The 23,432-nt window shown below is 40.2% G+C and overlaps 1 protein-coding gene across 3 annotated transcripts; it reads right to left on the bottom strand.

Annotated features, from left to right (window-relative positions):
- Positions 1 to 579: 579 nt before the first annotated feature.
- CDV3 (CDV3 homolog) lies at positions 580 to 22,816 on the bottom strand. 3 transcript variants are annotated; one of them, XM_019537072.1, is made up of 5 exons: positions 22,332 to 22,816; positions 19,205 to 19,284; positions 15,497 to 15,633; positions 12,353 to 12,512; positions 580 to 3,928 (listed from the first exon to the last, which is right to left on the bottom strand). In XM_019537072.1, exons 1-5 carry the CDS (start codon positions 22,521 to 22,523, stop codon positions 3,904 to 3,906), a joined length of 594 nt encoding a protein of 197 aa, XP_019392617.1. In that variant the 5' UTR covers positions 22,524 to 22,816; the 3' UTR covers positions 580 to 3,903. The 3 variants fall into 3 exon arrangements, with proteins under 3 accessions (XP_019392617.1, XP_019392626.1, XP_019392608.1); XM_019537081.1 differs by lacking the exon at positions 580 to 3,928 and adding an exon at positions 4,961 to 10,576 and having other exon boundaries at positions 22,332 to 22,815; XM_019537063.1 differs by lacking the exon at positions 580 to 3,928 and adding an exon at positions 4,961 to 11,004 and having other exon boundaries at positions 22,332 to 22,814.
- Between the last annotated feature and the right edge of the window lie 616 nt (positions 22,817 to 23,432).

Below are 23,432 nucleotides of genomic sequence, written 5' to 3'. Positions count from 1 at the left end.
CATCTCATGGTCTCAGAATACATGAACTGAACCTTGCAACAAATCTGCATGGAAAGCAGAAATATTATCCCCATTTTACAAAGCAAAAAATCTCATACACAGAGACCAAGTCATTTAATCAAGGGCTCAGTTTAAGTCTATAAAAGCCTGAAATCAAATCAAGATTTTATATTCTAGCACATATGCTCCTGGCCAAGCAACCTGATTACACGGGCAGATGGGGGGGTGGTGTTAGAAGTGTGTCTGGATGTGTTTACCCATCTCTGGGTTTGCTTATGGCCTCCAACACTAATATCTAAGCACCTCACATTTTCTAATAGAGGAGCCTGGCCTTCATCATTAGAGCCACATAGAAAGTTCCCTGGGTCACAGGTTAGTGCAGAAAATGCTGGACCATTATTCTTCTTGCTGATAATGAAAGCTTCTAAAGAAGTTTTTAAAATGTGCCCTTTTTTAGAACTACAATGTCACAGATCAGCACTGGTAAAGTACCCAAACAGTCTTACTGAAAACATTTTTTAACAAGCAAAGCCTAAGAAATTAAAATGATTTAATTTCTTAAAAATAAGAAGTCAATACTATAAGAGAAGAAATAAAAATTTATTTTCTTTAGTGTTCTCCATTCAACTCACAAAACGCACCACAGGTTTGGATATGGTTACTCTTAACACTAACGAGAGAGTACTTTTTTATGCACTATGTAGTTTAACTTGTGGAATTCATTGCCACAGGTGGTTGTAGAGGCAGATAGCATAGCCAGGTTCAAAAGGGGACTAGACAGATTTATGTAGGCAGATCTAATAGTGGTTGAACAACAGTTGGACCTTTCCACTAGCATCAGTAAATCAATAATGGTAGATGCCAGGGAAGGTAGTGAATACAGGATAAATCACTCAAGATACCCTGTTCAATGCTTTCTCTAAGATAATCTGTCCCACAGGATACTGGCAGGACGGTATTGGGTTAGATGGACCAATAGTCTGACCCAATATGGCATTACTATATTCTTGTAACACAGGAAGAAAGGACAACGGGTGTGTGATACACAATAAGAAGCTAAGTCAAATGCAGAATCTATAATTGTAAATGGTAGAGCACTAAAATTCACTGTCAAAATGATTGTGCAGCTGAATAAATGGTGTTTAAGAGAAATATATACCGTCTATCACAGACAGCCCAGGGGTCAAGTAGTGCTTTCACAGACCTACCTCTGAACATGATTTTCTCTGACTTGTTTAAGCCTTTTCCCTTTAACCACTGATCAGTCATATTTTCCAGACAAACATTTAATGGATTTTGGTCAGACTACTTTAAATGTTACATTTAAGCATAGCTATTCACCTTTGGTTCCTTTTACCACTCTTTGTGCTAGAACTAGAAATGCTAATTCCTGTGGTTTGAGGTTTCCATGAGTAATACTTGGAAGCAAGGCCATTTCAACTTTTAATATATAGGGATGCCCTCTTAATACTCTTTGCCAGGAAGTCTCTTAACTCTGTTTAGAAAACAAAAATCACTAACAGCTGGCTACATCATTGTCTGAATATAAAATACTGTTGTTTGAACTGTGCTAGCTGTAAAAGAAAAAAGGGGTATGCGGCATGTTTAAACGCCTTCTTGACTTGCTACTACTTCACCACCCAGGTTCTCAAAGCCATTTAGGTACCTAAACCAACTTATTTATTTATTTATTTATTTTAAACATCAGTGAAAGTTGGGCACCTGAATAGCCTTAAGGATCTAAGTTTCACTATAAAAGAAACTTACATTTCCTTAAATACAGGCTTTAGCATATTTTAGTGGAAACAACTATGCCAGTTAAGCTGTCATCCCGATGGGAAAGGACTCCCACATAATACAGAGGCAGGATATCATTTTTGCTTCAACAGCTGCTTCCAAATTTAGTTTATGAACTCTTAAGCTTTCTGTAAATCTGTATTGTTCTGCAGCCACACACATTTTGTAAAATTGATCAGGGCAGGAATTATTTTCTAGTTCTGTCAGCATAGCACCTACCACAGTGCTGTCCTGGTCCTTGGCTAAGAGCTCTTAGGTGCTATAGTAATGCGTACAGTTATAAAAAAAAAACCAAACCTAAACAGACTGGTGGGTTCAGGTTTTGATGACTGGCTTTAGATGGCAGATGTTCTGAATGCCTAGCATTTAAGGAGAACAAGCTGCCTTGAGATGAAGTGGATTTCATCTGTATAAAACACATTTATTTCTCTTTTATCGCAAGCCAGGCAAAATGCTTTACGGTTTTGCATCTTGAATTATTACTACTATGTTAAGATGAACACAGTTATACAGCAAGGCTAGTGACAGGTCTTCTGCTTCCCACTGATATTCCATCCATATCACAATTTTGCCAATAGACCAGTTAGGTAATACAAGACAGAAAGACAGAGAGAATGGCAGAAATATCCAAAAGCCACAATCTGTTAATCTCCCAATCATGTGATATTACTAAAACCAGGAAGCTGTAATATATATTCCAATACTGAAAAACTCATTCCTCCAATAAAGAAGTATTGTTGTTTTAATTTTATATGGTAACCTATTTATGGGAAACAGACACAAGAAAAAAAAATTATCAAATATCTATATAAAAATAACCTTATTCAGAGTATTCCCCTCCTTACAGTACAAGATATAGACAATGTTAAGAAATAGTGCAAAACATGTAATTTGTTAAATTCATTTTTGCCTCAATATTGTAATTGCAATATCCAGTTAAGTACTAGTGCAGTTATCTATGGGGTAAGTGCCTGAGCCTGGGCATACAACATACTTACAGCTATGTGATGTTATACCAGGCTATAGGACAGTTTGCTAGCTCTTCTAGTTTTATTACTGCCTCTAGCTATTATGTGGCAGAGGAACAGTTAATAGCCTGGAATAAGCTGTGGACAGATGACACTGAAGTAAATTACACAACGTTTGGGTTTTTTTACCCTTGATTTTTCTTGGGGCATTTCTACACCACAGTCAAGTTATACCAATGAAGAGATTATGTTGTTTCCCCACTTTTATATGCCAATGTAAGACGTGATCACACTGGTGTAAATATAAACATTTATAGACCTGTGTCTAACCTTCTGATACATCTCAACTCCAAGAGAGAAGCTCCAGTTCAAGTTCTAATGGATTTGCATCTCATCTCAAAATTGTTGATTAACTCCACTGAAGTTAATGTTAAGGCACAGATGTTTTATGTGCCTAGCAGATTAGTTCTGGCATGCTGCTTTTACAGTTTCAATCAGGTATGGACAAATCTGGTATAGGAATCATTTTGATGTGGAAGCCTATGCTCTGAAAATGATGTGAGCAGTAATTTTGTTTTCTATTTAAAAGCTATTTATAGCATTGCTATAAATATTTATATATTTCTATTTATAGCTTGGCTATATACTAATTAGAGTTTAAGAAAAAAGTTTTGACTGGATAGCTTTGCTCTCACAATTGAAAGTAGAAACTCATATTCCTACAACATATAGGGATACGAGACAGGAAGAAATGAGCAAACATCCACATAAACAGAAGCTAATAGGGACATGCCACACAGACAACTGTTAGGTGTTAAAATGGTGATATTTGCTATGTCTGTCCATGGTCTTAAAACCAAGTAAGATGAAGCCATAACTCTTACGAACACAAAGTTTGTTTTTTTCAGCGGCCAGGGAAGATTGTGAATCCCAGAATAAGCAAACAACTTTTAAAACTGGGCAAGTTAATGGCCAATAAAATTCAACAGAAGCAAATGCAAGACACTAAATATTAGAAAAAATTTAAAACACTCATACACACTGATGGGTTCTGAATAAGATGTAATCTCTCAATGGGACGTCTAGGCATCACCATGGACAGCTTGATGAAGACATCTGCTCAAATGTGCAGTTGCAGTCAAGAAAGCGAGTAAGATGTTAGGCTGTATTAAAGACAGAATATGGAAAAATATCACAGCATATATTTATCTCCAAGGTCTGCAGTCTGTTTTCAGCACCATAGACTTTTGCTATTGTCCCATTCAATGAGACAAAAATAACTAGAACTTGGAGAAAGGTGATAGTCACATATATGGAGATTACAAAAGCAGGTTTAGGAAGGAAGGAAGGAAGAAAACAACCCCCAAAAAACCCACAAGCATGTAAGAAAACCACTTCCCTAACCATGTATCTAAGACAAAAAGATACTCTTGAAAGGTTATTTTAACCTACCATCATCTGTATCTCAGTGCTGCAAGAAAAAAAAGTATCTGCTATCATACTAACAGATGAAACAATTGCAAAGGTCATCACTCCTACTTCAAGGCTCATCTGCCACAGTCAAGAATTTCATTTTAAGTAACTGTTACATAGTTTTTAGAAGCATGGAAATATACTATACTTCTGATGGGAAGATATAAATCATTCAAGACTCTATGAACAGCTCATTTTTAGATGCAGTGAGTTAGAGACTTCAGACACATCTTGCTAGCATTTTTATGGTAATCACTTTTCAACTTCACTCCCTGATCTCCAGGCTCTTAGAGCTTCATTTGAGTTACACTGGTATATGTTCCATTTTCCACTTGTTCTTCCACAAGAACTGTCCTGCACCATATTCCCTGCTTTCTTCTCATGCTTGTGGCTTACCCTCCTGACCCTCTCCTCAACTTTTCACAAATACTTTTCCAACAAACAACCAAGTGTTACTGCTGCTACATTATTCTCCCTTCTTCCATCTGACTAATATATTCTTTTTTCTTGAAATCAGATTTTAAGCCTTTTCAGGGTAAAGATTTTTTTATGTACTGTGAGTGGGAGGAAAAAAAAAGAGGAAAAAGAAGGTAGAACAATAATGCCAATTGCTTGCTTGTAGTGGGAAGTAAGACAATCTGTGAATTCACTGGCATCATCACTGCTAGGTTCTCATTGCTTAAACATATTTTGAGAGACAGCCAAATGATAAAAGATAGGTATTAAACAACAGTGTGATCAGAAGTTTATTTCAGTCATGGGGTTTACAAAATAGAACAAGATTGATTTTAAATATAATCCATGCAAACCAAAAAAGTGTTATGTTAATACAATGTTAGGGCTGCACAGTTAATCACAAGATCAGGAAATGCCAAATAAAGGTTGAATGTTTAACTATGCCCCTTCCACATATGCATTATAATACAGTCTGTAGTTATATGATCCCATATACTTAAATAATATAATAGAATGTATATTACTTTTGCAGATATAAGATTTCCCTAAAGTAGTATTAAAATACTTTAATGAAAACTAATTTGAATGTTTTATTATAAATCAAATCAGCCAACAGCACTCAGCCTATTCGTTTTTTGTATTTTGCACTTCAATAGCACCTTCCATCAGAGGATCTCAAAGCACTTTGCAAAGCATGAGTTAAACCTCACAACACCCCTGTGAGGTAGGGAAGTATTATCTCTTTAGAACTGGGGAAACTGAGGCACAGCAAGAGTAAATCATTTGCCCATGTCTGCACAACAAGTCAATGGAAGAACTTAAAAATGAGTACCAGACCTGCTTCTCAGTCCTGTGCCTTTACTACAGAACATATTTCATCACTTGTACTTATTTGATTTGGATTAGAACTTCGGTATCAAAAATCTTGGATACATTATTTTTGAGCATTTAAACTTTTGGTACTTTAAAAAATGTCCATATTATAGCCAAGTAATCCACTGTGACCTCACCTATCTTGCTACAACACATTGTACCTGAGCAATTGCATATAAAAATACAATCAGCATATCAGAGATTGCTTCTGTCAAAAAAGGAAACGCATGGACATCTTCACAATACTATGAATCAGTCCCACTTTTTTTACCAAATTAATTCTACAGGAAAAATATTTAACTTTTTAGAACTTTGATCTCTTACAACTTATTTCATCGTGAAAAAGGACAAATTTATCTTGTTATCTTGGCACTATCCTAATTCACTCAAAACAGCTGTGGGAGCAGATTACTGAGATCTACATTGATAGCAATTCCACTATCTCTGTAAAAAGCGATTTCAATTTAAGCTTTTAGATTTCCTCTATTCTACTGGCTTTCAAACTTTCTTGGCTCTAACTTGCACTTTAGGAGTCACCTTTGACAAGCAAATGCAATGCTCTGCATCTCTGTGGCATTCTCTATCAGCCAACTCACCTTTTTCCACAGTGTACATATGACACTATCCATTACTTACATACCTTATTTTTCAAGTGCTGTAGGTTGGGTAGTCTTCCTAGTCTTTCCCCTTTTTCAAATCCTTCCTATGCCTGAGTACACCATAACAATGTACCAGTAACCGATAAGCAAAATTAGTTTTTTTTAATACATGGCATCTATTCTTAACCAAGTTGATACTGGATTTTTGAACATCGTGCTGCCAATTTTGGCATCTGCTACAACAAACGCATCTCTCACATCAGGTTCAAAGCTTACTTCATTACTTACTTCTATGCTAAACATCATCTTTGATTTTTAACTTCTACTTTAAACATTTTGTTTTTAAAATTTGTTTTCATATTCATCTCACCCCACCAAGCAAGATTTTTCATTTTTAATATCAAATGAGTGTTGTTCTATAACACACTCATTTTAGAAGGCTGAAATTTACTGAGGTTTACTAGCACCTACCCTTGCTTCTCCCTCCCACAGATAAAACTGATTTTTATAGTAAAATTGCCAACCTTAAGTCTAACTCATAATTTCAGAAAGACTTGTAACAAGACATCCTGCAGTTTGCCAGTCTTAGAACAGGGATGTTCAAAATAATAGTTTGTACTCACAGCAAAACACTTGTTTAAAGATCCTAGACATCTGGTTGTAAGATTCAGTTGTTTCTAACAAAAGGACTATCACATGTGTAGAGTGATGTATTTATTATATTTTTAATGGTTTTCACTAATAAAGAGGTAATGGGAAGTAACTCATTACAAGCCCCTTCTTAATTATTTCAAATTTTAGTAGTCTGGCAAAGACTGTACCACTACCCTCTAGTTATGGACTTGGGCAAAGAATCAAGCATGTTTAAGATCCTTCCGTCTAACAGATATGTTGCTTTGTAATTATAAGCCAGACCCCACACAAGGGGCTTTTTTTCTTGCCGTCAAACTCTGAGCAGCCCAAGAAAGTCAGCTGAGCCAGAAATCTCAGCCTAAAATGCAAAAACTTCCATGAACTAGAGAACATACAATTTAATATGAAGCCAGTCTGCACAAAAAATCAAAGAGCACCCCTACTCAACACTTAAATGAACTGCTTATAACAGATTCATTTTAAAAAAAATTGAGGACATTTACCTTGGACAAGGTTAATAAAGCCAGCTACCAAACACCAGAAAACAGAAGCGTTACACATGGCCACAGTTAGGTGACAGTATCCTTTTTATACTTTTGGATTGATGACAAGCATGAGTAGTCCAGGCCCAATGAAATACAAATGTTGCTCTACATGTGATGGAATTAACTCTGGCACAGGCACCAAATTCCTGCACCCAGGGTCTTGGGAATTCAAATTTGTAAAATTTTGATAGTATATTTTCCATTCCAATTACTAGATTTTAGCAATTTTACTATTCAGTTTTTAATTATATGAGCTACCACCAAGAACTGTATTCCAAACCATTCTGTGTGTGTCAGTTTCAGGGTATTCAGAGGTTCTACAGGTGTTCTATAATGTAATGTCCTACCTCTTGCTTAAAATAATTATTGGACATTTGCAAGCTTTTTAACCAGAAGTCAGTAAATGACCTACATAAAGAAAGAGGTACATTTACAAGTGAGGATCTTCTTGAAGTTGCATAACTAGATTTCACCAAACAACGTTTAGAATATGCTTTAATTTATAAAGTAAAGCTTCAAATGTCATTTAGAAGTTATGTGTAGGTGTAAAACAATGCCTTTAAAGTGAATATAGCTTGGTTTTTGGGGGGTTTTTGCCATCTGAAGTTCACTGTACTGGGACCCAAACAAAGTTAACATGCTCAAATCTTCAAAGAATGCGTATTTAAAATACTATCCATTATATTAAACCAAAGATAAATTGGTATTTTGGTTGACCCCCTAATAGCAGTATTTAAACTAAGTACCTAAAGAAAATTTAGATGACTAGTTTTGCAAAGATACTCTACACACTGGAATATACAACTCATTTTGATTACAACAGCCCTTTCATACCTCAAAGGAATAGAGTGAGATAGTCTATGTATAAGCAACTCTAAATTTGTGATAGTCAGAAACAGTCTAGAAACCTCCATGCACAGAATGAGCAGTAGCAAATTTCCATTGTTATACCCTCTTAGGTTGAATAAGTGACACTCAAGTCAAAAAAAATCCCACTTAATCTTCAGATACTGGCAATCTCAGCATCCATAGAATTTAAGGTAAGAACTAAATGGGAGTGTTATCAAAAGAAATGTCTTCAGCGACAGCTAAACCTCATTGTATGAAGGCCATACAGTAACGTGCATTTCTAGGACCTATGAACTTGGCTCTACTGGGGTGGCTTGAACTTGATCATAAACCCCAATATAAAGTCCTAAAGTATTACAGTTACCCTGTACTTGAATATCCGCTGCACAGGTAAGGTAGAACTAGAGATAATGATTCATTAGACTCCAGGATCCATGTGTATTTCCATTTATTATATTTGGAAGCGTTGTTACAGGGTTTTCTTGCATTGCCAAAATTGTGCCCAAGGCTTCAAAGAAGTGGTACAATGGACAGTTTCATCTACCCATCATACAACACATTAAAACTTGATTTGAGTGCATTAACAAATTCAAATCTTTCTATAAAAATTTCAAAGGTGAAGAAAGTGTTGGGGCTTAATATTTCAACTTCCAATTCAGTGCAACACATCCATTTACCACAAATTCCACACAGTTCTTCAGTTACAAACCAAACAAAACGTGCTGTTGGCAAAAGCATGCTTTCAAGGAAGATATATGGCTCACAGTCCAACAGTCTCAGTGTAAATCTACTTCAGATGATTTCCCAAGTCTTCAAACATCTTTAGTTTAAAAACATCTTTTGAGCCCTCTACTCAGAGCTTGCTAGTTTAGAAATTTTACTGAGGAAGTTAACTATGTAAGAACATGGCCAGTTCTATTCCATGGAAAAGAGACACCAGGTTAAGCCCTTGCTCTTTTTGAAGTTAAGAGCAAATTCTTATCAGCTTCAAAAGAATTGGACTTTAAACAAGTCAGTCATTAATCAAAGGTAACAGACCTTGCAGTTTCTGCACATCAATAAAGAGACTGTTGTACTCCCTTGTTCATTTGATTATTGGCAACTCTGGAGGCCCCGCTTTTGGCATTCCCATTGAGAAACCTAGTGTTTAAACACCACTCTCCATAACCTCTTGTTTCTAATGTAATAACAGTTCAGCAAAGCAAGAGAAAGGTGGCCTACAACAAGACACTTGGTGGTTGTTACTTTCATTCAATGAATTGAAGTTACTGGATAATAACCTACAGTTCTGATACAGAAGCGCTATTTTGTCAATCTCCACTAAATTCAGTAACAGAACCGGCTAGAAATTTTACAGCTTCCATTATTACTAAGCTCCTTGCAACTGAGAAAGTGCCATTTGAAGTACTGTATCTAGGATCTTTGCCTGGAATAGTTAAAAAGCTGATCAGAAGCAGCAAGAAGAAACGAAGTTGCTGTAGGCTTATAGCTATCCTCCCATCAACAGCTGCAGCTTTCCAATACAGGACAGGGTTCCTCAGACAGTGGTTACTTTTATGACATTAGGACAGAATGTATCTAGAGGCTAATAATGTTACTGCCAAGGATCTTGCACTTATTTTTTAGATTAAGTTCTGGAGACTATAGTGGGAGTACAGGCATCTGTGTGCCCATTAAATCACAGCCTGAAGTCCTAGTGCCTCAGGGAGGTGGGAGGGAGGGAGAGAGGTAAGACCTAGTTACAAAAACCAAGATTAATAAAAACAAATGAAAGCAAAAACAAAACAAAAAACAAAACAAAACAAAAACAAAAAAAACTTATATCACTACTAACATGTTTCACATTGTCACTTAAATACACTGCAGTTTGATACCAGACAGGGAAGGCATTGTGTGCATGGAGGAAAATAGAAAATGCTTAAACGCACAACTGAAAATGGCTAATGCAAACAGACCATTCAAACCCATCATTCCTCAATTCTGAATCCGAGTTTTAATTTGTTTTGCAGTTACTTCAGTACAGCTGTCTAAAAAGGTAAACAAACTACAGCTTTTTACTATACTCAGATAGTTTGCAAGTGGTATGCTCCAGAAGTCTTTAGTAGGCTATGGCTACGTATGAAACAATTCCTCAGGAGGGGGGTGGGAAAACAAAACAGGCTTCTTGTTAAGGTCACTTAAAATCTTTGTTATCTATAACAAATTGGAAGCAAATGGCTGACTTCTGCAGGAATTCTAACAGGAATCCAGTAGAGCTGGTTTCAAGTTTCAGATGGCCACTATAACAGTTGGAACCTTCTTTTTTCCAGAAGTTGTGATCCACATGGTGTCCACAATGAGTGCAGCAAGTCTGAGGTAGTCAACCCTTACGAAGGCTCAGTATCTGAACATAAAAAGATTTTGGAAATGACCACTGGCTGCAGATATTTTTCAGAGAAATTAAAGAACACTGATGACTCGTTCAACCATTTACACTAATTTGCCCCATATCCAATGGGGAGTTGAAACATCAGGCTTCCATAGTGCAGAAGAGCCAATCACTTATGTCAAAGTAGTCTGCATTTGTTGCAGTAGATCCAGTAGAAATAAGATGGCATGTTCGTCATAGCCGTTAGCTGTAGTTTAGTTACCTTAGTAGGAGGGTTACCAAAAAGGCATTCCTTAATTGTAATGTGTATGCAGCTCTACTGATCCCCAAGCACAGCATACTGGTTGTCTAGCTGAAGTTTAAGTGCCTGGTTTTTTGAGACCTCATCCCTACCTCTACTTTTGTGTTTTACTACTTCAAAGCTCTTCTCCATTTCTTTATCCCTAAGGGAAAATAAATGTAATCAGTAAGTGTCTTATTCACTGGACTTCTGAACTGTGAGCTTCTAGCCAACTTCCACCCCATCCCAACAAAATGAGAATGTTAACACTACATATGCAACATATGAAGGATTTGGATTGAACAAGATATCCATATATTCCCCAAACAAAGACTCTTGTACAGACCACAGTCAAACCCTTGTCCTTTCTGTACTATAAATTCAGATTATACTGAGAACTTAGTCTCTCTAAAGTTCATTCCAGCACAGTACATCCTACAAAGGCAATATAGGTCAATACCATGCTACAGCACACTTTAATAAAAAAAAAATATCTTGAAAAGAGAACTCCATTTCTCCCTCCAAAGAGGGCTGACAATTGCAACATGAAACAGTCAAAAGATATGGAAATGGATATGATACATCTACTATGCTGTACTACTCCGAAGTAACATTCAAGATTTCTCATTCTAGCCTTGAAGATTAAGTTTTCCTAACACTTGAACAATATTAAACAGCTGCGATGATACTGATACTTCAATTGGCAGGCACCACTCAAGATCATGGAAAGCAAGTTTATACTCAGTTGATACTAAATCAATACCATATCAAGAAAGGATAGGGGTAAACGAGTTAGAAATATGGATCTAGTTAGCCCTTCCACATGGGAAATATTTAAGGAAGGGACAGGACCCTGACAACATGAGCTTGTAGTCTTCTCAGTCACCCAGAGACTATGACATCCCCTTGGCAAGGTGGGAAGATTCATGGACACTAGAGGTCATAATCAGTCATGTGCTATTCCTCGACACCTTTCCTGGAGTCTCCCATGACAGTACAGCTCCACTAAAAAACTATGCTATGGCTTCCTACTGACAACTACCACAGAGCAACCTCATTTGTCAATATGCAAGGGAAACTGCTATCATCAAGACCAGATGCATTTTATTTACACAATTCCCCAAACACAGAGGGAAGATGGCCAAGAAAATGGCAACTACCTGGTGTGGCCATCTTACCAAGTTTATTGTATTTACTCAAACACAAGATGAAGATTTCAGGGGGGGAAATTAAAGTTCAAGCCTACAATAATTAGATTTTATATCTGGGAAATAATAACAAAATTATGAATTTTCCACATATAAAGTCTAATTATGGGGGGGGGGGTCACCTTGTACTTGAGTAAATACAGTATTATACATAACTTGTCCCCTCCATGTTTTGGGGTTACTTCTGCTATTGATTCCCCTGTGCTGCGGAAATTAATAGTCTGTTCTTGAATGAGGAATTAGGATTCTGATTCAAGAAGGGAAAGCAATTTAAATACATATCTTAAATGATTAAATACTTACTTTCGACTATCTACAAGCTTAGCAGTAGATTGCAATGATGGAAACTGTGTATCACTATAGATTTCAGGTGGTCCTCGTTGTGCTCTCCGTGGCTTGCTGTCTCTGGCACCAGGTGGCCTGTATACACCACCAGATTGCACTGGTTCTGGAGTTTCTGTAACTGATTATAAAGACATTTTAGAGAAGTGTATAGTTCTGAACTTATCCTAAACCTACTTCATGCATATTTGGCTATTTTAAAGCTCTAGCTTAATATACTCTTATCCGCTTATTATTTACTTCTAATAGTCAGATATTCTAAGTCTTCATTTCAGATCCTATTACAGGTACAATTATACTTTTTTTTAAATCAAAGCATACTTTCAATACATCATCCCATACCCTGAAAGAGAGACAAATTGCTATCAGAAAAAAAACCAAACAAACAAAAAACCAAAAACAAAGCTTATTAACTAAGGTTTAGAATGCAACTAAAATTGGCAAAAAGGGGGGAAGACCAAGAGACTGTTTACAGCCTTAAAAGAGAACAGCATGTAAAATTATACCAATGATTAACTGAGGGAATAGTGCATTTGTCTGCTATATTTCTAGGCTAACTTAGGTACAAAAATTTTTAAATCCGTTATTCAATTCCCAAAAACTTTTTCCTTCTAATGTAAGGATCTTTGGTTTTATTTTGCCTTACATGCCTAAAAAGGTAGGCCTTTTAGAATACCAGCAACTTAAAAAAAAATCCATGGTTTTATTTTATTTAAAAGGGCATATAAAAATTGTATTTACTTGAAAAATTCTTAAATGCAATCTGTTTTCAGCAATTCAGAAGTTTGCAAGCAAAAACTATCAGGGAAAGACAGCTTCCCATGAAGCAGGAACATCAGATGTTTGAATTCTTTCCCCTCCCACCCCCCAATCTTATCATCAGTAAGAAATACCTAACCTTAGCCTTAGCTATTATAGATGAGAGTTTCTGTACAGTAGCAATCTCAGGAGGTGCATGCAAGTACGGACAGCATTTCAGCATGTAACTTGTGAACAACAGCCACATTCATACTACACATCTTTAAATCAGTCAGCAGTCAGATTGATTAGGCTGAATCTGTGCAGTTCTTCACAAGACTGCAAAACTGAACTGTTTTCTGTCCATCTCTAACCATCTGTCACTCTTTGCATGCCTCCATCTGAGGTCTGCTTGAGACAAAAATATCTGGGTATGTGCCACTGTGGAGATCCACCTGTCTGCATTTGCAGCAATTCAAACTCTTAAGCGAATTCTTTACTGATTAGTATCAGCCCTGCTAAGCATTATTGCTTAACAGTCACAAAGCCAAGTAGATTACAAAGCTAAACTCAACTGAGAATTATGAACTGCAACCACCAACATACCTTACTTACGGAAGGGCTAAAAAAAAAAAAACTGACTTTGAAGGAAACTATGGCTTCTTTCTGCTGCCTTCCCTGGCAACTCTTTCCCTTAAAAATAATACTGCAGAAATAAGATGTCTGCTTATGCAGAAAAGATGAATGTCACAGGAGACGCAAAGTAATGTCTGACAGCTTGCTTTCAGTGGAAGTAGAGAGAGGAAGGTAAGAGATGGTAAACAGTTTGTTACCTCCACTAAGGAACCTTAGATAGAGACTAGTATTTAAGAGCATTTTACACGTGCAAGCCCCACAGCACTAGGCGCTTTGAAAAGTGCCCAGTGCTGCATCGCTTGCAGTTGTATAAGCAGCAAAAAATGGACATTAGCGCTGAGAAAATAGCAGCGGCTTGCTTTTGAACTAAAACACAGAATGTGCTTTAGTTAAAAAGCACACCACTGTCATTTTCTGCACACTAACACACATTTCGCCACTTACATAACTGCACGTGGTACAGCGCAGTTTGCATCAGCTCACATGATTAATTGAGCCTGCTCTGAAGCAGCAGAACTCCAGTACATAGCAGGACAAAAAGGTACGTGTATAAATGCCCTAAAGGTGTTACCTCTACTCAAGATCAGAACAGTCTCCTCCACCTGCATTCCAGAAGATAATTTCTGGGCAAAGGGTAGATAGACACTCATTACCCAATTAGTACTCTGGACATGAGGAATGGAAAAATATAAATAACTTTTCCCATTTAAACGCAACTGTGTGCAATTAATGCCCTATGAACACTTTCAGATACTACTAAAACTGACCAAATTACACTAGCTGTGTTTACACAAGTCTTATAGATCAGTTTGTACAGTTATGTACCATAATTCTGTAAGTTAAAAAGGGTTCAGGAAACTACTGATTTACATCTGAAAGAATACAAGCTGCCACAGTACCCCTACAATTACCTTGTGTGAAAAAAGAAAGGCATTTTTTGTTCATTACCACACCTGGCAGTAGTCTACTCCGTTTCTGCTTTTTCCACCACATAGTCAGTTTTCCAGGTTTGCTATTGCACAAGACTGCCCATGCAGACACAATCAGGTTATCACAGAAATAAAAACACCGAGGGAATTCTGGAAGGGACAGTTCTTTCTAATCCTTTTGGGCATCTATACATGTGCTCGGGGGGATAGGAGGGGGTGGAGTTGCTTTAATTAGAGCGACTCAGAGCCATTCTAATTAAAGCACCCCCAGCATCATATGTACTCAGCATCCTGCTCATTAGCCAAACTTTAGTTCAAGCACCTACACCACCATCTTGAACGTGAGGATACTGAATACACACAACAGGCTGCTGGAGCGCGCCAACTAGCATGCTCCAGTAGACTCAGTTAATCAATTCTGTTCCAACATATGCCAATTACTCCTGTCACCTAACTTCCTTAAAGTTTGATTAAATATCTCCACCAATCCATCTGTCTGTGTGGGGTAGAGGCTCTCACAGGTGGACTTTTAAAGGTCCCTGTAACAGGATTTTCTGTCCCTTTAAGAGGGGGCTGTATACTCCTGATAAGAGTCTCCTATGTCCCCTACTGACTTCCTGCCTCTTGGGCAGGGGGCTGGACTCGATCTCCCAAGGTCCCTTCCAGCCCTGATGTCTATGAAATCTATGAAGTTAGCCCATGTCAGAGCAGACATCTGGCACATGTATACATGTCCTGTGACTGAAGAAAATCCAAGTCAGTATAACTTTACAGATCAACGAATTAGCTACATTCAATTTACCAACTGGTTCAGCAACAGGTGCTTGTGCTGGAGCAGTCTTGTTCCAAGGGCCAGATGATCGGTCTGTACCACCTCCAGTCTCCTCCCAGTTGTCTCCTGGTTCTTCTCTTTTTTCACTTTCATCATCTTCTTTTTCACTGTAAAACAGAAGAATTAGTATGTTATAACAAAGAAGTAATTTATGATAGAAAATTAAAGTCCTTGAAACAAGACTTTAATTGCTTCTGTATTACAGTGGCATTTTTCCAGACTCATTTTTGGATGACTAGACTACAAGTGAAGAATAGGCAGTACTTTTTTTAGGTAGGGTCTATCAGAACTACTTTTGTAGCAGCTTCATTTAGCTCACAGAATTTAGTAAACTAAATATGAACATGGATATCAAAGGATATACATCTGGTACTAGGGTTCAATTTTATACTTGTTTTGCATCTTTCTATCTTGGCATAAATTGGTAAAAGTTTTTCTGAAGGAAAGTTAGATTTCAACTATTACAGCAGGCATAGGAAAAGGCAGGCAAAAATGGTATTAAAATTACATTAAAAACTAATAGAAGGAAGTCTCCAACTGAGGCAAGTATACTAGTTGATGGTATGCAAAACACATGGGCATCTTTATTTCAAAATTAATGTTCCATTGCAGTGAACAGAACATTTTAGATCTCAGAGAACCTGAAAGCAGGTCAGAAGAGGCATAAAACTTCGCCCAACCCCTCACATTTAGGATTACTTGGAACCATAAAGCTACAAAATATGAGTTTTCACTTGCTTTTGGGAAGTACTAGTTTTCCAGAGGCAGGAAATGCATGGGGCCTGTTCTTTATACTTGTGCTAAGCCTAGTTAATGAATTTAAACTTAAGTTAAATAATGGCTAAAAACCAAGGAATACTGGCATAATTCTGGCCCGCAAACAAGCTGATTAAATGATGTATATACATCTGGCAAATATGGACACACAATCCGAGAGGAATTTTCTGCTGCATATTGACATTATGCTAGTATTCTGCTGCACTCTCTAATTTTGGGGCAAACACCAGATAAATTAATTAGTTAAACCACTTCATTTATTTATTTTTACAAGCAAAGAAATTAGTAGCTGTGATACCTAAACATTTTAGATGCTGGCATGCCCAACTTATTGATTTACAGTTTGATGTTTAGAAGTTTACTTGAAATGTGACAACAGAACGTTTCCACAATGCTTAAAATTCCAAAGTAGATAACACACGTTGATTAGAAGGCTTAGGTCATTTATTCTTTTGAAATGGCCACTGACTTAATGGAATAGATTACGATGGATAGCAAGCTTTAGTCTGCTGCCAATATATCTTAGACAACTTTTCAGGTTTATAAATGTAGTGTCACATATTTGCAGTACTCTGAAGAACTCAGAGCTAAGTACATTAAAAATGCATTTGTTATGACAAAGAACAAGGAGCAACCATAACCGGAAACAAAAGGCAAGCTCAAAACTTTAAATCAGGATACAAAAAGAAATTCAGAAAATGGGAATTTGCATTTTGAAAATCTAAAGGCAGATGGTGGGCATATGTTCATGAATCACAGCTAATTGGGAAAGCTAGTAGCTAAGGGTATAAAACCCTGTCTTTGGAGCAGGTTCAGTTGTGCTGGGATGTGCACATGTCAGCACAGCTGATCTTCTTTATAGATGTCACTTGGGGCCATTATTCTGCAGGGCCCAGGGCTTCAGAGGCCTAATCCTGAGGGCCAACAACCTCAGGACCTGTGTCCTGACTTGGAGCGCAGCAGCAACACACACACAATATGGGAACCCCTACAGATAGATTCCTGCAGAGCATATCTGCAAGTGAGGAAACACCCATGGGTTTGGAGAACAGCAGCCTGATATGTGCACTACAGAAATTCCCCTGCAGGATAATTCTTGGAGCACACAATAAGCAAACAGAAGTCTTCCCCTACAAGGCATCACAAATGGGGAGTACCTTTGGTCGCAGCAACATTTGGGCCACTTGGAGCGTGACAAGGGGCTAGGACAAGGGTAAGCAATCCCCAGCACGTGCCAGAGTGTGGCACATGAAGGCATTTTGCTTGGTATGCACACCTCGGGAAAGAGGCCAGGGCTGCACTGCCACAACAAGGAGTAAGGCCCTTCACAGCTCCCCTGCCATCTGCCCTGACACACCAACATCTCACAAGTTAAAGTTGTGGGTGTTTTTGGCACTCTGCCCAAAAACGTTGCTGACCGCTGGGCTAGGACATTTGTTTACTTGTGGCCTGTGCTGCCATAGACATTTTTATGGTTTGCACCCAAAGTTTGCACCCAAAGTTCCCAAAAACTTCACTCTAAATGTATATTCCTTGAAAACAAGAGAAAGTCATTCTGCAAAAACACTACTTTACTTGGAAAGGATTAGTCTAATTACAATCTGTTTGCGAAAAGAAAAAAAGACGACTCGTTAATAGGCCTCTCTTACAACTTGACTTGTGTCTTGAAGATAAAGTGAGCTCTTCCTGGCTGTTTAAAGGCAGTGTAGCGAGACCAGAGGAAGGGCATTTTGTATCTGTGTTAATCCAACATCTTTCTCAACTATGCAGTTGGTCCAATAAAAACATAATTACCCCTTCCCCCTTACTTTCTGTTCCAGTTCAAGTCCTTCCAGCCCCTACCTGGCCCCGTCAGGAGCTGCCACTGTTCTCCCTGGCCAGGCTGGGGCTAAGCTACTGCTGATTGCCCTGGAGGAGCAGAGCTGAAGCAGAAAGTCACAGCCAGGAACAGGGAGATGGGGAGGGGAGGGCGAAAGACAAAGATGACATATGGGGGAAGGCAGATAGGGGTCGGGGCAGGCACAGAAACAGAGGGTAAGGAGGTTGGGGGCAAGCAGCAAGGGCAGGCATGGAAGGGCAGGCAACAGAGATTACAAGGGGCAAGGGACAGGGGTCTGGCCCCTGACTGCCCCCACTAACTATAATTATAGCATCATCCATACTTACAGGTTGTTTCTCAAGCACTGTGCCTACAGAATTCAGTCGTTCAGTTCATGTCATTGGAACAAAGATTATATAAAATATGCTTTGTAAAACTGTGGTTACCATGCCACATTCTGCTTCTGAAAAGATTGAGAACTGTGGCTATGACTGACCTACATAGTCTAAACTTGCAGACATTGAACAGATGATCATAGAAAGTCTGCTAAATACTGCAAGGTGTACAAGCATGTAAAAGGTTCTACAACAGAATCCTTGATATTTACTCCCATAACCCAGATGCTGAATTGACTGAAGAATGCCCAACAGAAATTGCCAAAGAAAATGGAGGGCGTGAGTAACTTCCCCTTGTTTTGTCTTTGAACACCCTCTACTTACAAAGAGAACATGAAGCACTGTTGTGTCACGCCTGAAGATTAAAGTGCTTTTTGTCATGCCAAAATACAAAAAAAAAAAAAAAAATTTTGTTTTAAACTGAAACAGGTTATAGTTAAGCTACCTAGATCTTGAGAATTCAAGATTGCCTCTGTGCCTGAAAACTGATGTCAAGGTCTCCATACTGAATTTATATTTTCATTTTAGAGAATGTCCATATCCAAATTTATTTTCTGACTTCATAGAACTGTTGGTGAAAGTATAACAGAAACCTTTGTTAAAACAAACTTTGTGGAACTGGATTTCCAGTTAACAGGCTATTTTTAGGAATAAGAAAAGATTACCCTGGAAAAATAACAGTGATACCTTATTTGCATGGAGTGAACTCTAAGCCCACTATAGTCAATCTCTTCTTTTTGCTCAAACTCCTTCCAATCATCCTCTTCCTGTAAGAAGAGAGAAATTTTACAAGCTCATTACCACTTCCACACCATGACAGAAGTGCAAGTAGCACAGAAGACTACAACATTAAAATGTATGCAAACAGAACCAATATTTACAGTCTCCTACTCATCTGCTCACCCACCTGAACTCACTAGTACATACAGTAAAATATCTTACATTGAAGTTCAGAGAAAAATACAGTATTAATATTTTTAACCATCATAAGCAAGATGAAAGAAGCTAAAGGTTGAATACGCTTGTAACTTGAATACACTTAAGTTAAACTGCCCATAACAAGATACCAATTTCAGCAGATACATTAACACAGATCTAATCTTTAGATCATATCAAGAATAGAACTTGAAAATACATCCCTCCTAGGTCAATGGTTCTTAGTGTTTTTACATAAAGACAACCCTTGAAAAATACCAGTACTTGGCTTTCACTCGCTTTTCTTACTGCAGGAAAAAACCCAGAGGAATTCTTCTGTCACAAAGAATTTAAAAACGCCAAAACAGGTCAGGGGGATTTTGATACTATGGATACCTGTTCAACATTTGCAGGTTTATCTTGTGAATCATGTGTAGGCATTTGCATACCCAACAATGTTAACATTGAGTGGTACTCCAAAGCACCCTAAAGGCTCTCATGGCAGCCTGGCTAAGAATCACTAATCTATACTCAAATTCAAGGGGTTTTTTTAAATCTTATTTTAAAGTCTCTCTAAGGCTATAAAAATTATCTTTGTGATAAGAAAACAAAATAAATCATGCAATGTTGATCTAACTAGTTACAATGTCTCTGCTGTTGCCCAGTGTTAAAGATGAAGAGTAAATTTTACACTCTAGTTAATCTTATTCTGCTTTTTCACAACCCCATGAACATCAGTGAAATTCATAAAAGTTTTACCTTGATGCCCAAGAACTATACATAGAAACAGTGGGTTGGGATTTCAACTGGAGTAGAACAAAATAAAAAGCAAGATAAACTAAACAGAAATGATAACCACCTCACCCTCACAGCATCCAAAAGGTTGCAAAACAGGCTGAAGATGCTAAAATGTGTTAGGACTGGTCACAAGATGCCCTCCCTCCCTACCACAAAGAATGCTTTAACTGACTTTTGATGTACTTTAGGTCTTACAATGGTGCTTAATGTCAATATAAATTATGTTTTTAGATCAAGGTAGCCAACCTGTGACATCTGTGCCACTTGTGGCATGGGCAGCCTCTGTGTGCAACACCTGAGGTATCAGGGAGAGTACAGGCAGCACAGGGGCTGATAGAGCAGGAAGCAGAAAACAGAACAGGAAGCCAGGCAGGGAGCACAGGGCTGGAAGTGGAAAGCAGAGGAGAAGGCTGGGCAGGAAGCAGAAATCAGAACAGCAGATTGGGAAAAGGAAGAGGACCTGAGTGGCACTCAGAAGAGCACAGGGCTAATTAGTGACACCTGCCAAAAAGACTGCCCCCTCAGTATCCTCCAGCAGTGGTTTTCAACCTGTGAAACCACAAGTGGGGTTTGTTTCATAGTGGTAGTCTTGAGCTCACCGGGGGAGTGCAAAGGACCTGGGAGAATAGCTAAAAACAGGGCGGTCCCAGGGGGCAGAGGTGAGGGCGCAAATCAGGGCAATTGCCTTGGGCCCTACAGAGCTAGGAGGAGTGGTCATGGTGACTCCAGCCACTGGCTCTGCATCCAGCTGCTCACTATCCCCTCATTCCCTCTCTACCAATGGTCTTGGCAGCTTCTTCAGGTCCAGGGCATGTGGGATTGGAGTGGGGGCAGGCACATAGGCAGATCTGCCCTGGGCCCCGCACCCCGCTCAGTTTGGCTCTGGCTAAAAACATTTCATAGAAGTATTTTTTGCAGTATTCTTAGGGGCATTAGAGAAGCAACATATTAATTTATGTGCTATATTAATCTGTTTTCAACCTGTGGTCCACAAACTATGTCTAAGGGGTCCAACAAAAGATGACTATGATCAGTCAAAAACATATGAATATCTACACTTACAATTCAAAACCGTCCTCACCTCTATTCAAACTGTTTTGTGTCCACAAATGAAAAAAGGTTGAAAACTGCTGTTCCAGATGAAACACACTTTCTACATCTTTTCATTAAAAAATAAAAATAAAACTCAAACTTAAATGAACCAGGAAGCAGCTATTATCCTTGCTGCACAGAAGTGGGAATTGCAGGCTGCCAGTTTACATGACTTTAATGGCTGACCTTGGGCTAGGAAGCCACGCAGGTCTTGTACTCCCACGTTTCAGTCCACAAAACAAATTCTAAAGCAAGTGCGTTGGAAGGACGCCTCCCTGCCAGCCAAGTCACCCAGAGGAGGGCTTCCTGTGCTCTCCAGGCTTCCACCACCCACCATTTGCCAGACTCTGGCTCCTGATCTAAAAATGGAACCAGGCCTGATTCATTCAAATCAACCAACTATTCCGGCCCTCCTCTTGAAACGCTGTCCTGAGCTGGCCATTTGCAAAAGCTATTCTCAGGCCACATCTCTCTGGACTACAGAGGAGGCAGTGGGGGCACCAGATCCTGGTGGGTCAGAGAGCACAGCTGTGGAGCCACGTGTTGTCGGGTGGGTGGGTGCGTGTGGGGGTGCAGCACTGTGGAGGCCTTTTGAGAAATTTTCCTTCCCTGTAACTGCTGAAATGCAGGAAACGCAGACCCTGCCCCTGCCCCTGGCCCGTGACAGCAGATGAGAGACTCGTAGAACCGGCGGGCCAGGCGGCTTGGCTGCAGCGCGAGCACGTGGTGGCCGGGCTCGCATCGCCGCCCGGCGCCGGCATCCACCCGACGCAGCAGCGAAGCCCGAGCCCAGTTCTCCCGCCCCGGCAGGACCCGGAGCCCCCACCCGGCCCGACCGGGAAGGCACTTGCAGGGCACCCACGTGGCTCCCCAGCTCGGGCCTGCAGCGCACAGCTGCGCTGCCATGTCAGGGGCCTGACCAGGGCGCACGGGGCCGAGCGGCGCCCCCTGCCGCCGGGAAGCTGCCATGGCCGCCGCCCATGGGGGCCCTGCTCCCTCGGGGTCGCACCTTGGCCGCCGTCTTGGCGGGGACGGCGGCGGCCGCGGCCGCGGATCCGCTGTCGGCCGGGCGGGCTCCCGGCGCCGCGCTGGAGGCGGAGACGGAGACGACGGCGGGGCCCCGGCCGGCCTTCTCCTTCCGCTTCTTCTTGTCCCTCTTGGCGAAGAAGTCGTCCAGGCTCCGCGCCTCGGTCTCGGCCATGACGGCGGCGGCTAGAACCGGTTGCGGCCGGTCAGGCGGGCTCGGCCCTGCCTCACGCGCCCCACTGGGCTGGGGGCGGCGGTTGGCGGGAGGGACCAACAGGTGAGCGCTCCCGGCGGCCGCTCTTCTTTCCTCCCCCCTGCGGGAGGCGGATGGAACCGTTCAACGGCTGCAGCCGACCGGCGCGTCCCACCCCGCGCTCTGAGGGCAGGCGGCTTCCGCTCTCCACGTTGGTGGCCGCTGCTTGACACAGCCGGGGAGAGGAAGGGGGGGAGGGGGTTGGTTGAGAGGTCAAAAAAAAAAAAAAAAGGGTGCTGATGGGAGGATTACTGTAGTTTCTCCTTTAGCTTCAGGACTCCAATGTTTGCCTTCCAAATACTGTATTAGAGATCAAACTGCGTCAGCTACTTTATCATTGAATGACTGGTTTGTCAAAAATGATGAGAATCTTTCCGAATGTTGTGTGAAACTTGTAAGTAGTGTTATTTTCCCATTCCTTGGGCAATTTAATGTGTGGGAGGTAAAAAAAAAAAAAAAAAAAAAAAGAGGGCTACTCTCCTTCCACGCAACGCAATATGACTGGGCGCATGCGCCACCCCTCGCTGACCAATGGCAGGCCGAGGAGGGCACTTCCTCCGACCAATAGAAAGCCTCGGATGGGGGACTTGCAGGCGGTGGTGCGTCATAGTGCGCGAGGGTTGCGTAGGAGGTAGGTGGCCCTGTCATAGGCGCAGCTGGGGCAATCAAGGTTGGCTGAGTCTAATTCTCTCCTCCCATCCCTCTCCTTCCCCGCGGTCAGGGGTGGAGCACATGCGCGCGCAGGCCGGCGGGGTCACGAGGCGTCTGGCTGCGACGTCGTTCTAGTGCGGGGGTGGGGTGGCGTGGCGTGGGGCTGTCATCTGCCGCTGC

Source organism: Crocodylus porosus, unplaced genomic scaffold (genome assembly GCF_001723895.1).
Source record: "Crocodylus porosus isolate Cpor-Errol unplaced genomic scaffold, CroPor_comp1, whole genome shotgun sequence".
NCBI lineage: Eukaryota > Metazoa > Chordata > Crocodylia > Crocodylidae > Crocodylus > Crocodylus porosus.
Note: the sequence above shows the minus strand (reverse complement) of the source record. Positions and strands in the feature narration are given on the sequence as shown.